The sequence below is a fragment of the Leucoraja erinacea genome, chromosome 21 (assembly GCF_028641065.1).
Source record: "Leucoraja erinacea ecotype New England chromosome 21, Leri_hhj_1, whole genome shotgun sequence".
NCBI lineage: Eukaryota > Metazoa > Chordata > Chondrichthyes > Rajiformes > Rajidae > Leucoraja > Leucoraja erinaceus.
The window spans coordinates 11,615,496-11,631,634 of record NC_073397.1 but is presented as its reverse complement, the minus strand read 5'-3'; the positions used below and the strand labels follow the sequence as shown (position 1 = coordinate 11,631,634).

General features: G+C 43.4%; 1 protein-coding gene across 1 annotated transcript in view; it reads left to right on the top strand.

Annotated features, from left to right (window-relative positions):
- Positions 1–365: 365 nt before the first annotated feature.
- Positions 366–16,139, top strand: part of lsm14b (LSM family member 14B) — a 33,927-nt gene continuing 18,153 nt past the window's right edge. The window contains 5 exon segments of the mRNA XM_055652128.1: positions 366–551; positions 553–626; positions 3,282–3,436; positions 4,038–4,173; positions 5,397–5,534. Of these exon segments, the coding sequence (XP_055508103.1) occupies positions 511–551; positions 553–626; positions 3,282–3,436; positions 4,038–4,173; positions 5,397–5,534 (544 nt within the window). The 5' untranslated portion in view covers positions 366–510.

Here is a 16,139-nt window from a genome sequence, read left to right as displayed (position 1 = left end):
CTGCCCGCCTTTTTACTCCAGCATTTTGCGTTTACCTTCAATGTTCATACAGTTGGGTTGCGAGCAACCCGTGGAACATGAGCCATCAAACAGATGATTAGGGCTAGATTTAAGTTCGTGTTTTTTTTTATTTTTGTCCATCTGCGGTCTGCTGCTTGTCGCGGATGGGGAGCAGCTGTGCGCACCTGTGTGGCACCTCTCCAGCGCTGCGGCGGCAGCGGCGATGCTAAGCGAGTGGCGGACGGCGCCGGGCTGCAGGGGGCGCTGGCGGACGGCGCCGGGCTGCAGGGGGCGGGCGGGGCGCTGGCGGAGGGACGGCGCCGCCCGCCATATTTAAGCGCCGCGGGGAGGGGGGGGGGGGGGGGGGGCTGGTGTGGGAGGCGGTTCTGACGGCTTGTGCGTCCGTCGAGGGGGCTTTTCGTGACTGTCTCGCCACAGGAAAAGAAAGAGAGAGAAATATATAAAGATAAAATAATATCTCGGCAGCCCGCGTCCCTCAGGCCCGTCAACATGAGCGGCGGCATGCCGTACATCGGCAGCAAGATCAGCCTGGAAGGCTCAGATCTGCTACGAGGGCATCTTGTACACAATCGACACGGACAACTCGACCGTGGCCCTGGCCAAGGGTAAGAGCGAGCCCCGGGGCTTCGCCTCGAAAATACGGCGCCCGAAACCCGTCCTCACCCCAACACCCACCCATACTTCACCCCTCCCCCCCCCCCCCATACCTCGCCCGCACCCCCCCCCCCCCATACCTCCCCCCCCCCTAGCCGCCCCACCCTCGCCTCACCGCCGCACCCCACGCTCGCCGCGCCACCCACTCCTCGCCACCCCCCCCCCCCTCGTCTCACCCCCCCTCAAACCTCCTCGCGTCACCTCCCTTCCCTCAAACCTCCTCTCCTCCCTCCCTCCCCCCTCATCCCCCCTACCCCATCCCACCCCATACCTCATCCCACCCCCGCCTCACCCCCCCCCCCCCGCCTCACCCCACCCCCCCCTCGCCTCACCCCCCCCCCTCCCCTCACCCAAACAGGGTCCTCTTTCTTCCTCCCGCAAACATGGTCCTCTTCCCCCCCCCTCCCCCCCACCCCCAAAAGGGTTCTCCGCCCCCCCCAAACAGGGTTCTCTTTCCCCCCGCCCCCCCCAAAAAAAAGGTCCTCTTTCCCCCCCCAAACAAAGCCCCCCCCCCCCCCCCCCCCCCCCCCCCCCTTCCCCCCAACCCCAAACAGGGTTCTCTTTCCCCCCGCCCCCCCCAAAAATGTCCTCTTTCCCGCCCCAAACAAAGCCCCCCCCCCTCCAAATAGGGCCCTTCCCCCCCACCCCCAAACAGGGTTCTCTCCCCCCCCCCCCCTCCCCCCCTCTCCCTCTCTCCCCCTCTCTCCCTCCCTCTCCCTCCCCCCCTCTCCCTCCCTCCGCCCCCCCCCCCCCCCCAAACAGGTCCTTCTCTCCACTTCCATCAATACGGGATCCTTTTCTCTCTTCCACCCCCCGCCTCACATTCCCCCACACCTCCCAAATAGTGTCCTTTCTCTTCCTGCTGTCCACAAATGTGATCTTCACGGATGATACCAAGCTACTGATACTTAAAATTTACCCCTGATCTTGGTTTTCACCAGGATGTTCTGAAATTTTACATTGTAAACCTTGTATGAGAGCCAAGAGATTACCTAAGGAAAATCTGAAATAAAAGGGTCATGCAATGTTTGTTTGTGGAGGAGACAAATTGGGGTTCATGTTCCAGGGTGACCGATAAAGAAAATGCTGCCCATATATCAGTTACTATTTTGTTTTTGGTCCTAATGTCTGACTTTTTTTGGTTATTGTTTGCCTTTCACAAACAACCATGATTAATTTTGAGACAAAAAAAGACTCCTAATGTTTCTGGTAATGGTCCAGACCTGAAGCGTCATCTATCTGTGGATAGATGTATCTTCTATTAATTTTGCAACTTTGTAGTTGCCTTTAACTCTGCTCACCTATAAATTTGGTCTGTATTTGCTGGATTATTGCTTTACTGGCATAATTCATTGCACGCTGCTTGCACGTTGCAACATTTTAGCTTGAATCACGCAGAAATTTGTATATATTTTGAAAACTGAATGTTGCATTTTTTGCCACCTAAATAATTTGCTGAGCAACAATTTGCTTGTGGAAGTAATTTTTATCATGGTGCTGAAACTGGGAATTGTCACTGAAATGGTGCTGGGGCACTGGGCTGGTCACATGACGTGAAATAAGATGAGAAAATACAACTTATATACAAGGAGGTTTGTCATTGATTTGGAGTTTTGAGAATTATTTTCTTATGCTGCTAATTTGACACTGTCCACTATCTGATTTAATCAGAATAAATAAACTAGTATTAATCATTAAACAATCTTGCATGAAGCCCATTGTATTTATAGTGGTTGTTGAATTGTTTATAATTTACTTTAATTTCTCGATCCAACGTGCATTTCACAGTTTAATTTATTCCTTTTTGGGTATCCTTAATCACATTGTGTAATCTTTGTAGATCTGTCAAGAATCTAGACAAAATTAAAGTATTTATATTTGGCAAATCTTGTGGGGGGTTTTATTTTTTGAGAAATGCAACTGCAGTTTGAAGCCAGAAAATCTTGTGTAGTTATCCCACTTTATTTTACTCTAAACTACTTGGATAGGTGGCAAATTGGGTTGGGGGCCTTCAAAATTCTCAAGATTCCAGAATCTCCAGTCTCTTGTGTCTCTAATGTGTTAACATGTATTGGTTTTACATTTATTTATTCATGGAATATGAATGTTGACATCTATTATCTTATCCCCAATTGTTCCTGACCTGTGAAGGTAGTTAAGACCATTCATTTTGTGGAATTGCGGGTCAATCAATGCAAGGATAACACTGGAGCTGACATTCTTTGGTACTGCATTAGGAAGAAAAGTGTCAGCACAGGGTGGGCCTTTGGTCGTTAATTTATTTATTGCAGAATGTACTGAAAACATCCATAAATTACACCTTGATGTAATTATGAAATATTTTCATACATCCTGCCATTTAATCCTTTCTACACAAAAATAAAGTGTATATGATCATGGTCAAATGTGTTGGAATTCTGTTGCAGAAATGATATGTGGACAGCACGTATTGCGACAAATGAATAAAGTGATACAATTCACTAACTGGCAACGGTCATTCCTTATCAATTCAAGGGTAGCCTCAAGTTTAAGATAGCACTTTGGTGATCCAGATGGATTTGGATCCTTATTTTCCATTCGTGATTTTTGAAATGTTGTTTTGATAGTGCGATCATTTGGTACAGAAGATCGGCCCACTGACAGACCAATTGCTCCACGAGATGAAATCTATGAATACATCATCTTTCGTGGTAGTGATATCAAAGATATTACTGTGTGCGAACCTCCAAAACCTCAACCTCAGGATCCTGCCATTGTACAGGTAAATAATTAAATTAAAAAATAACAACGTTAGAAATGCAATGCGATTTAATTGGGTGTGTGGTGAAGCAACAGAAATGTCTATTTTAAACAGAATGCTTTTCCTTCAGTTGCTGACCCATCTATAGCAATTTACTGACTTTCAAATATTCCATCTTTTGCATAAACTGGTGATGGGACTCTTCAGGTATCATCTGAACAGATATTTCCTTATGATTCAAGTTAGTGTTAACGCTGTGCTAACAGCAAGTTCAGGACCGCAAAAAATAGCCTTAGTTCATGCTTTTTTGTGAAGCCTGTTCTCAAAGTGATTTTGAATGTTAGTTCAGAGTTTTAGAGAAGGAACTATGGACATACTGGTCAATAAAATCACTGAATGGGCACCACTGTTCTTTTGGCACCTTTGACTGCATGGCAAATATTCGATAAAATAAATCTTGTGGCTGTTAAGTTTTTCATGTTGCTTATGCTGACTTTTTAGACTTCTTTGTTATAAAAGGATGTAAATATAATAAGTTATACTGTAAGACATTGCATTATGCTTGATTTCAATTCCAAGGCACTAAGAGTATTAGCAATGACCTAACTTTCTTTTTTTCCAGTCTTCCCTCAGCACTTCGACAAATGCTTCATTTCAACCCCCTGCGTCATACAGTCCTTTCCGTAGTATGACTCCATACAGCCAGTTTGCTGGAGGATCCTTGGTTGGCCAACAATATGGTGCTTCTGTGGGTTTAGGTCAGTGCACTATTCCCTCGGTCTGCTGCATAATTAGTGTGCAGCAACTTAATGTATTTTAAATATTAATATCATTGTATGAATTGTAGAACCTCCACTCCAGGACCCCACACCATCACAGTTTAAGAGCATCAGAAAATTTTCAGTAAAGTATATTTTAATGTGCACCAAGTCTATCATGTAACTTCCAACTGTAGCTTTAGTTGAATCAAATGTAAACCAGGCTAAATAGTGGTTAGTGCATTGTCACACTAGTTGCCAAATCAACAATTGAAGTAATTTGTTCCCCAGTGTTAAAAATCACTTTATTTGGTCAAATGATGTGCAGAATCCAGTCGCAGTAAAGCAGTTTACTAGATTTTTCGTCAACCTCCAGTAGCCCAAATCTTAAGATTATATACCTTGAGGGGTAATTTGAATTTATGATTGTTTTGGCATGTAAACATTGTGTGCACAGAACCCACCTCTCCAAATATTGCTCATGGTAGTGCTTGTTTGACTGATGTTCTGAATTTTATTGTGATTGCAAAACACTTAATAATATTCTTAAATATTGGACAAATTAAGTTTTTAAAGTTGAAATGGTTGAGCCTCTTCAATCATTGCAAGTCTATGATCTGTTTTTATCTGATCTGTTTTGAGCAGTTGCACTTTCCTGAGAAAGTTCAAGTTAATGTCCATAATGTGAAATTATTTGTCTTGTTAAAAATGAATTATGCATACAAACCTAATTTATGTATGCTTGAGTCCTTGCAGTGAAATGTTGGGAGATTTACAATAGAGTACTGTAACATACAATAAAACGCATACCTGCAACATTCTTCATCCTATGCAAGACTGTTTTGTCTGGATGTTTGTGGGAAAGCAAGAGAGACTGAATAGCATTTTGACTACTTTGTGGCATTGTCACTACCCCATTCCACTCGTACATCCTTTGTTATGAATTATTTGCAGCTAGAAATTGGAAGGTTCTTTATATTTAGTTTACTGTCAGGTTTTTCACCTTTTGCTGTATTCCATTTCTCTACTTTTATTCTGGTATTATTACCAAGTGGTATGTAATAGGTCCTGGTGATTTAAAAAAATATATTGGTTTTGACAGCCAGTGAATGACTAACAAAGTTATTATGAAGTATCTTTATAGAATTTATAGATGACTTTAGTCAAAATTGGCAGCATTGATCTTCTGGTTCCCTTTTTCTCTCTTTCCTGCACTTTAACAGGATGTTCAACACCCATTCAAATCACAACTGTTTCTCACTCCAGTACTGATAGTCCTCCCTCACCTCAACCAGCCTTTACAAAGCTTGAAATACCACCCGAACCAGCACCTTTGCAGAAAAGCCAACTGATTTCTCAGGGTAACGTCTGTCTGTAGTCTGCTTAAGGTTGTTTGTAATTATGCTAGGTAGTTGATGTTCTGTCTTGCCTAACTTTGAAATGCAGCTTTTATGCAGCATGTGGTACGTGTTTGTATTTTTTTTTTTACTGATTGATTCATACATTCATAAATATGAGACAAGCTTATCATATATTTAGTATTCCAAACCAGCAGTCCAAATGGGTTTGACTTATTCTTAAATGACTGTGTCACACTTAAGCATTTTAATTTTGTTGATTAATGATGACCAAACCTTCTGTGACAATTTGTGCATTATTATAAATTGTTCTCATTCCTGTTGGAGCTTAAATCATGAACTGGTGACTTGATTTGCTTGTCTCATCCCTGGTGTTCAGGGATTTTTTTTAATTTATTGATGCTTTGCAATTTTGTAATGATGCTTTGTGATTTCTTTCAGTTTCTTATTCCTTAAACCAGCACTAACATTTTGGCTTGCAGGCAGAGTATGATAAGGGGTACATATGGCCTTCCAATTTGGATATATGTGATCCTCTTGTAATACTTCAGCAATTTCATGTGCTTTTTAGTTTTTAAGATTTTTATTACAATTAATGCTACTGCCGTGCTTTCTTACTGAAATTTCCTTTCTAATTGAAAATAATGGAAATTGCATTATTAATAATGAGTTGGGCACGTACAATCTACCACATTGATTTGGTTCCTGTGCAGCTACTCATATTCTGAGATGCAGTTGGTTCTATGCTGAAGATGTTATTGGAATGGACAGAAAGTAAATAGTTTAGTGCATACGTACCAATCTACTGACTTGAGTAGTTTCTCATCCCTACTGTTCTGGAAGTTTAGCCTGTTTCTATATTGCAGGTGCTCGGTGTATATCTTGTTACTAATTTATGTAGTGACAGGATATTTAAAAAGTAGTCCTGCTTGCGATTACTATGCAGTGGGGTAAATGCTATACCCTGCATTTGTCATGCTAATTTTGAATAGTCAACTTTGCAAAGAAGAAGTTATCATGTCATGATGTACATTATTAAAACAACGAAATGTAAATTCCAGATGCATATAAAGATGAAGGGCTTGCAAATAAATTATACAAGTACGCCTACCAGGATGAGGCGGAGCAGCTGACAGTGTGGTGTGAAAAAAATAACCTGCTCCTCAACACCTTAAAGCCAAAGGAAATAATAATAGACTTTAGGAAGAATAAAACGGACATGGTACCATTGATTATCAGAGGGGACTGTGTGGAGAGGGTGGCAGATTTCCGCTTCCTGGGAATCCATATTGAGGAGGACCTGACATGGAGCGTGAACACCACTGCACTGCTGAAAAAGGTCCAGCAGAGACTGCACTTCCTGAGGGTGCTCAGGAAGAATAACATCACTCAGAGACTGCTGCTGTCCTTTTATCGGTGCTCCATTGAGAGCATACTAACATACTGTGTATGCGTATGGTACACCAGCTGCACAGCGGCTCAGAGGAAAGCGCTCCAGAGGGCCATTGACAACGCCCAGAGGATTGTCGGCTGCCCTCTCCTACACAGTTCCCGCTGCATCAAAAAATCCCAGAGTATTATAAAGGACATTTCCCACCCCGGACACTCCCTGTTTGAACTGTTGCCGTCAGGCTGACGGTACAGATCTACAAGGACAAGGACGAACAGACTAAAAAACAGTTTTTACCCCACTGCTATAAAAGCACTAAATGTAGCCGCCAAGGAACGCAGGGGCGATACATACTAAGGGACTGTGGTACATTGTGAAATCGACAGAAGGATGGAGGGTTGGGTGTTTATGCGTGCTATTTTCATGATATTTATTTTAGTTGTTTATCTTTTAATATTTTATCTTGTATGTATCGTTAGCTTTTAGAAATGTTTGAATGGTGCACTGACTGGCTGACATTTTTAAATTTCGTTGTACATGGTTCATGTTACAATGACAATAAAGAAACTATTCTATTCTAAGTCTTGATAGTTTCTACTGCTAACGTTGCTGAAGCCGTGTGAAATAATAATTGAGCTATCTATTCAGTGTTAAGAATTGTGCTCCACAGCAGGTATTGGTTCAGATATCAAATTTATTCCCTTATTCCCTGGCTGCTTTTCCAAAAAAAAAACCTTAGTGAAACTTGTAATGTTTGGTGGGCCGTGTGGGATGGGAGGACCCGTTGCTCCTCCCGTACAGCAGGTAGCGCTGCACAGGACAAAGGGAGATGTTTTGTACACATCTCTGTCTGTACACACTGTGCGAGTGTGCAGTCAGATCATGCGGTTGCAGCCATTGAGTTGGCTTGTTGTCAGCATTGAGTTAATGTAATAAAGACTTCTGTTGTACCTTGAAGTCTCAAGTTTTATACAGACATGGAATAAGAACACGAAAGTGGTGTCAGGATACGGAGACTGGGTTGCGTCTAAAGACCCAGATAAGAACCTATTTTTCGATTTTTTTGAATTGTGTAGTGTACTCAAACTAACATGTCTCAGCAATTCGATCGTTTCGACCCCGAGCGAGAAGGGTGGTCGTCGTATTTAATGCGCGCTGAGTTTTATTTTGAAAGTATGGCAGTTATGACTGACCTGAGGAAGAAGGCTCTCTTGTGTTCATCAATGTCTCCAGAAATATTTGCACTACTTAAAAATTTACTTACAGAAGAAGTAACTGAAGTTTCATATGCTGAAATCACAACGGCTTTGCACCTGCATTTCGAAGAAAGTCAAAATTTCCTTGCAGCTCACCTCGATTTTTACTGGATGGTGCAACAGGAAGGGCAATCGATCACTGAATTTCTTGTCGAACTTCGCACGAAGGCAAAGGCATGTGATTTTAAAGCTCAATGCTGCGAAAAGTGCCAAGACAATGCGTTGCGGAATAGACTGGTCATGGGCTGCAAGCGATTCTCAAGGAATCAGACGCCTCATTGAAGAATGTGCTGCAGTGTGCTAAGATGGCAGAGGTGCTAAGTAAAGAACTGCACAAACGGTGAAACAGCGTCGAAACTCCCTCAGGAGGTGCATTCAATTCGTATGACTCGTCCGCAACGCCAGAAACCACTTAATCGACCCAGAACAAATCTGGAGAAAGAGGGACAGTTCCAGAAGAGCCGTCCCCCTGTGGGGGGAGGATTGGAACCCTGCTACTGGTGTGGCTCGACTGCTCATCATCACCGTGAGTGCCCGTATATCGAGTCCGTTTGTTATGCCTGTTACCGAAAAGGTAATCTCCAGGCACTGTGTCAATCCGTAGGAAAGCTGAGAAAGGGCAAGAGAGCGCAAAACACAGTTGACCAAATCGCAGAGACCATTTCTATTGAAGTGCTCGGTGTGTCCACGATCACTGACAAGCCGTGGATTTTGCTGCGGGTCTCAAATGTCAAACTACAGTTCCAGGTGGACCCTGGTGCGGCTGTGTCGCTAGTGGGTCAGGACATCTGGTAGAGGATCGGATCACCGAAACTGAAACCGGCCAACATCCGCCTTTTTTGATACGGACGACAGCCCATTCCCACTAAAGGCAAATGCTCTGTCGCTGTTTCCTGTAATGGTCTGACACTGATGTTGCCGCTGATTGTTATTGACAAAGAAGGTACATTCCTGTGTGCCATCGACTGGATCCATGCTTTCAAGCTTGACATGAACGCCTTGATCTACAATGGATCAATTATGGCATTGTCATCTACAACATGGTCAGCAAGTGCGAGAACAACCTGTAGAAGGTTCTTGACCAGTTTCCGGCTGTTTTCGCACAAGGACCTCGGGCATTGCACAAAGATGAAGGCACGGCTCGTACTCAAAGACGATGCCGTCCCTAAGTTCTTCAAACCAAGACCAGTTCCGTTCACTAGGATGGACGCCGTAAACAAGGAACTCTGCCATCTTGAAGAAATGGGAATTATCACCCATGTGGACCATTCAGAAGCCTTGCGGCAAGGTGCGCATCTGTGGCGACTACAAAGTGACTGTAAATCCTCAATTGCACATTGATCAACACCCCATACCAGGAGTGGACGAGCTGTTCGTCAAGCTGCAAGGAGGACAGTACTTCTCGAGATTGGACATGTCCGACCCGTATCTCCAAGTGGAACTGGACGACGAGACAAAAAACCTGCTCGTGATCAACACGTACGTAGCCGCCTACCTGGATATCATAATTGTCACTGGCCGGACGGAGGAAGAACACCTGCAGAACCTAAACCAGGTCCTCATGGCACTGAACAACTATGGCATGAAGTTGTGCATGGACAAGTGCGCATTCTTCCGACAACGGGTCACATATTTCGGTCATGTGATCTCGACAAGTGGTCTGAAGCCATCGGAAGAAAGAGTGAACGCCATTGTGAAATTGCCGACGCCCGAAAATGTGAAGCAGCTTGATGGCTTAATTGGCAAGGTGAACTACTGTGGCAAGTTCATACCGGTACTTTCAATTTTGTGCGCACTATTGAACAACCTACGAAAACAGGACGTCGAATGGCACTGGTCCAAAGAGTGTGACCATGCATTCACCAGATTGAAGGAGATGCTTGCCCAGAAGACGCATTTGGTCCACTATGACCCATCGAAGCTGATCTCGCTGGTTAGGCAAGGCAGAACCAATCGCATCCAAAACACTGACGACCGCCGAGAAAAGCTACAGTCAAGTGGATAAAGAAGCACTGCCGATCGTGTTTGGTGTCCGAAAGTTCCACCAGTATTTGAGTGGGCGACATTTCCTGCTCATCACCGACCACAAGCCGCTGCTGACTATTTTCAGTCCGGAGAAAAGTTTGCCTGTCATGACGTTGCAGTGTCTACAAGGTTGGGCCCTGATCATGATGCGTTATGATTACCGCATCATTTACTGACAGTCTGCCGAGCATTCCATGCCGATGCACTGACTCGTCTGCCGATTGGACCTGACCTGACGTTCGATAAAGAGGAGGCAATTATGGAAATTGAGATGGACGTGAACTTGCTCAACATGCGGGTCATCGCCGATTTCCCCGTCTCCGCAAGGACGATCGGCAACTACACGAGCACAGACCCCATTTTGTCGAAGGTACGACATCTTGTCACTTGGGGGTGGCCAAACAGTCCCAAGCTGGACAAGGAATTCCGCTCATTCCAGAATGCGCAAACGGAAATCTCCTCAAAGGATGGCATTTTGAGTGATCATTCCGACGGAACTGTGATCGCAAATTCTGAAAATGTTGCACAAGACACACATTGGAATTGTGCGAATGAAGGCGCTCGCCCACATACATGTGTGGTGGCTGAATATCGAAACCGATATAGCCGACCACTGCAAGGACTGCACACCATGGGCTGAAACAACGCCGAATCCGGCAGAAAAGACCTCCGCACGGCCCGTCCCTGAACAACCATGGCAGCGAATCCACATAGATTTTGCCAGACCGTTCCTGGAAGACATGTGGCTGGTTGGCATGAACGCTCATTCGAAAAGGCCACATGTTATCCAAATGAATAAATATCCGACCACCGAAACAACCACTTCTGCGCTCGATGATTTGTATGCCATTTGGGGATTGCCCTTAACAATCACAAGCGACAATGGACCCCAATTTGCCTCGCAAATGTTCGGTGACTGGTGCAAACATCTGACATCAGCACCTTTTCATTCACCCTCAAATGGTGAGGCAGAGCGGCTCATTGGCGTTTTCGAGCAGGCCATGAAACATGCTGTAGGAATTGAAAATAAATCGAAACAATTGGCATTGCGCGATTTCTTACAGCAATATCGAACCGTTCCAAACTGCACTACCGGTCGAGCTCCAGCGGATATGATGCGCTCTCCCCTATCAGTTTTGAACCCGACGGCGCACACTCAGCCAACAAAGTCGAACAAGTCCAAATTCGACATTGGCGACAACGTATGTTACCGCAATTATATGGCCAGGCAAAGCAAATGGTGCGTTGGCAGGATCATGGCTCACATTGGAACCAAAATGTACACCGTCCAAGGACAAGAAGGACAATGCCGAAGGCATGATGATGTCTAGGTACTCGTGGTAAATAGCGATCGATATCCCTCCGTTTTTCTCCCGTTATCGGGGTCTGAAAACGACCGCTACAGACGGCACTATATACAGCCTCCTCCCCCCCCCCCCCCCCCCCCCCCCCGCGGAGATGATCTGCGTCTCCGTGATCGCGAATCGGACGCTTATTAATTGAGACTGCGGCTTCACTTTACCGCGAGTACCTAGGCCACGCGATCGGAGCACTTTTTTCCGGTAAATTTTCGCAGGCAGCTCCGAGATTAGCTGTTAAAGACTTATTACTCTACAACAGGCTGGCATTAGTGACAATGTTTAATTGACTGTGTTATAGTTTAGGCCCTCAATTTCATGAATGAATGAATGAGTGAGTGAATGAATGAATAAGGAATGAATGAATTAATGAATTTATTCACATTATATTAAATTAATTAAAGTCCATACAGATAGATTTTCATAAATTCAGACTTTAGTCTTACCTTTCAGTTAGAGTTGATTCACGGGGGCCTTCTTTGTGTTCCAGCACATCAGCAGGGACTTTGAAGGCTTTCTTGCACTTTAATCCACTTCGCAGCACTTTCTTCAGCCTTTTTAATGCTTTTCCCACTAAATACAATTAACCTGCTGCAAGTTTCCACGACATTTATTCCACAGAACAACAAATCTCCAGTAAATCAGGCATCTGTGAAACCCCCTCAGCCATTTTGTGTGCTAGCCTGAAACAAAGGGCATGATTGGCCAACTGGCAGACAACTCAATGTTAAACATGCTTTGATTGGACTAAAAAATTCCCGAAATGTTTCCGTTTTTGCTCTAATTTAATAAAAATGTGCAAGTCTTCTTCATATCGAGTTTCAGGGGTGATTTATATAAATATTGTTACACAATATGTGAAAATTTCATGTAGTTTGGTGACTTGGGTCACAAAATCCTATTTCTAGACACATTTTTGATGCTCGGCCCACAGCCTATTGGAGGTTAACTCTATGTCCTGACATTTTGGTTTGATTTGTAAGCTGCATTATTTAGAAGCAAGTGAAAATGCACAACATTACAATGCAATTCTTAGCCTGCTGCATAGTTCAATTGTTTTCTGGTGCAGTACTTGAACAGTGAAGCAAAGGCATAATAATGAACATTGGGATGGAAGGCAAGGGAAGATATTCATTCCATAGGAGGAGGGTTTCTATCTGCATTTGTCTGTGCAACAGTATTGTAACTATTCTTTATAGTCTCTCCTGCTTAACTAAAAACTTGTCTTGAAGCCTGCCTTATAAGGAAACTCATAAATCAGATTTCTAAATAACTAGATGTTGCTAATAGTTTGTGGTTTCGGATGCACGTGAAAAAAATGATTTCAATGGACCATCCTGGCTAACCTACCCATAGATATCTGAATAGGGACCATAGGGTCTCGAACCAAAACGTCACCCATTCCTTCACTCCAGAGATGATGCCTGTCCCGCTGAGTTACTCCAGCTTTTTCGTGTCTATCTTCGGTTTAAACCAACATCTGCAGTTCCTTCTTACACATAGATATACATTGTTGCATGTGTTTGGATCTGTTTTATGGTCATAGAAATGGCCACATAATCTTTTCCGTGACAATATTGGCTGATCTAACTAGCAATTTGTACGAAATGCGATCAGAATACAGATGTACGCATTTGCTTTGTAAAATACGGATTTTTAAAAAATCGTCCTGACTTCCTGTTTCATCTTGCTGCTTAAAAACTGCAAGGATATAAAAAGTTGTACTGTACCTCTAAAAATGATAGCAGATTAAATCTATTAGTATTTTAAATTTCAAGATTATTTTTGTAAGCTTTGATCTGCCTATCCCGCTCATGTGGGACAGATTTTTTGATACCATGTTAAATAGCGCTGTCAGTTTAATGCATGGGAATTTAACGAACAGCGCTATGGGTTCTAAAAATAGGGCTCCCAGCTGGAGCGCTATTGCCTTTACACATAGCGCTATGGCCTTTACACATAGCGCTATGGGTCACAGACTGTTAGGGGAGGGAGAGGGAGTGGGAGGGTGGGAGAAAAAAAGGAAGGAGAGGGAAGAAGAGAGGGGGAGGGAAAGAGGGAGGTGAAGGAAGAGAGAGAGAGAGAAAGAGAGGGAGGATAGGAGGGAGAGGGAGGGAAAGAGGAGAGGGAGGCTTCCAAAATGGCTTCTACATCATCATCTGGTGCTAAAAGCAGGAGGCAGCCGTTCAAACAGCAGTATACAAAGAGATGGCAATGAATGCGCTGTCAAGTAAGGTGCATAGAAGACATGTCAATTGGTAGCACAGTTACGCATTCTTGTACTCTTGCATGGGTATGACTGCACATTAAAAAAAACACTTTTTTCAGCAAAATGGCACCATGTAAAAATACCTATTTCTTCAGCAAAATAGTGATTTTCAGATACTCGAATACTAAAATGCTCTGACAAAACTTGGCAGCTCTGAACTAATGCAATTGTGTGGAAAGTTAAAGCACTTTCACCAGTGGTGGCTAGTTGCAAGTTGATAGCAACTGAAGCTCTATCACTGTTTATTTTTTCTAAAGTGAAAATCTGTTTTGTACCTCATGCTGAGAGACAAATATGCCTCGTACATTAGTTTGAAATCTGAACACTTTATTTTGGCGAGAGGTCTTCTGATTTGAGGATCAAATATTTAGGTTCACTTAAGTTTGCATCCTTTTAAGTTAGTTAATAGTTTAAGTCGCCTAATTCTAAGTAATCTTGATCCACATAATTAGCTGTTGACATTTCAAGGATCCTTTTGAAAATCATCTTGCAATTTTAGCTGGGTAGAGTGAAGTGCAGTTGGAATGCTTGTTACCAACCTAATTATTCACTGCTAATCATGTTTATAACGAGCTAGAGCTAACTGATGTTGTAATATTTTAAAATGACAGTTGATAAACCGAGCAAAATTTTTGCGGATACGTTTTCCACCTAGATTGCTTTGTGATATGTGATTTGAAACTTTTGTGTTGGAATGACACTGCTTTCTGAGTGCCTTGGAAGTTCATTGATGTAGAATGTAACCCTTTATTTCTCCTCAGATGCAATATGACCATGCGTGTTTCCAATTATTGTTTGTATTGCTGTGGTTCTAATCATAACTAGCTGTACACAATTAATTATTGGAAACCTGTTAAAGAGCTCTTACAATTTTGATACAGGTCCCCAAAGGAGCCTCAGCAGCCAGGATTTTGTTCCTCGTGGACAATGCTATCAATGCAAATGTTGTTATCGTTAAGCTTGGTGTCAAAAATAATACTGCAGTCACATGTCCTTCAGATTTGAATACCCCTGCTATTACTCCAGATGGCACCTGGGATGCGTATTTAACAGTATTTAGTAATTGCAGCCTCTTTATGCATAGCTGCAAATGTTCCTCTTCTCCCCATTGATTTTTTTGCTCCAGGTATATTCACACTGCTGCCTTCAGTAAATTTCTCTGGTTTAGTATTTATTCGCTCTAACCTTGCATCATGAACGATAAATCATGACTTTCAATCTTTAATCTTGTTATGAGGCGCTCATTCTGAATACCCATAAAACTTTCATGTTGCTGGGTTATCTCTTGTATCTTTCTGTTTTGGAGTTGCCGAGACGGAAGTCGAATTGGTGGTTGGGATCAGTCTGTAGAGGAGTCAAAATTATCAGTATTTGGAAAATTCTACTCATCCATTACAGGATGCTGAATAGGAAGTGTGACACTGGTGATAATGGAACTGCTGAGAGAGGTGGTGACATCTAGCTGGGTGTTTTCATTTCATGTGGGACAGATTTTTTGATACCATGTTAATGCTAAGGCAAGAGAGAATGTTTGAAGGGGGAGGTCATCAGATTGGTTTATTGTTCTAAGGGAAGGATGTGAAGTGGCAGAGGCAGCTAAATAGATGACTTCAATTTTGATGGTTCATGCTAGGTGAAGTAAAGGAAATAAGCATTTGAGATTTCCAGTTATTTGTGATCAAGGATAAAATATTGAAATGGCACGTGGATTTGGATCCTAGAAATCTGAGGTAAATGCTGGAAATTCTCGAGATAAGCAGCAACGTGTGTGTGTGTGCGCATGTGTGTTTTGGGGGGGGGGGGGGGGGGGGTTGTGAGAGTTAATGGCTTGAAATTTCCTGAAAGCATGTCTTTGCTGACATTGCACAGTAGTTAAATTACATCATGCAATGCCCTGTTGTCATTCAGGGCTTCACTGAATGCGCCCAGGTCCTAGTCCAGAATGTACAATTGGCAATTGCGTAATTTCAACTGAGACGCGTTATCAGCAGATTTCAGGCCATTAACTCGAAGTCCAGATGAGGTTGAGATCTGCCATCCCCTCCCCCTCCCCAAATGTTACCATTGGATTCCAAGATCAGAATTTGAGCAGCGAGGAGCACAGGCAACAAGGTGGAGACTTCTCTAATTATAGATCCACCACTGATTTTGCAGCATCCTTGGTTCAAGAGCCTTTCTGGATTATCTGTTTTGCCAAGCCAACAGAGGTCATAACCTCCAAGAGGAGTCCAACAGTATCGGAACAGTCTGCTGAGGCCACCTGGGAGGCAAGATACCAACCCGCAAAGTCGGCCTCGGAAGATGGCTATG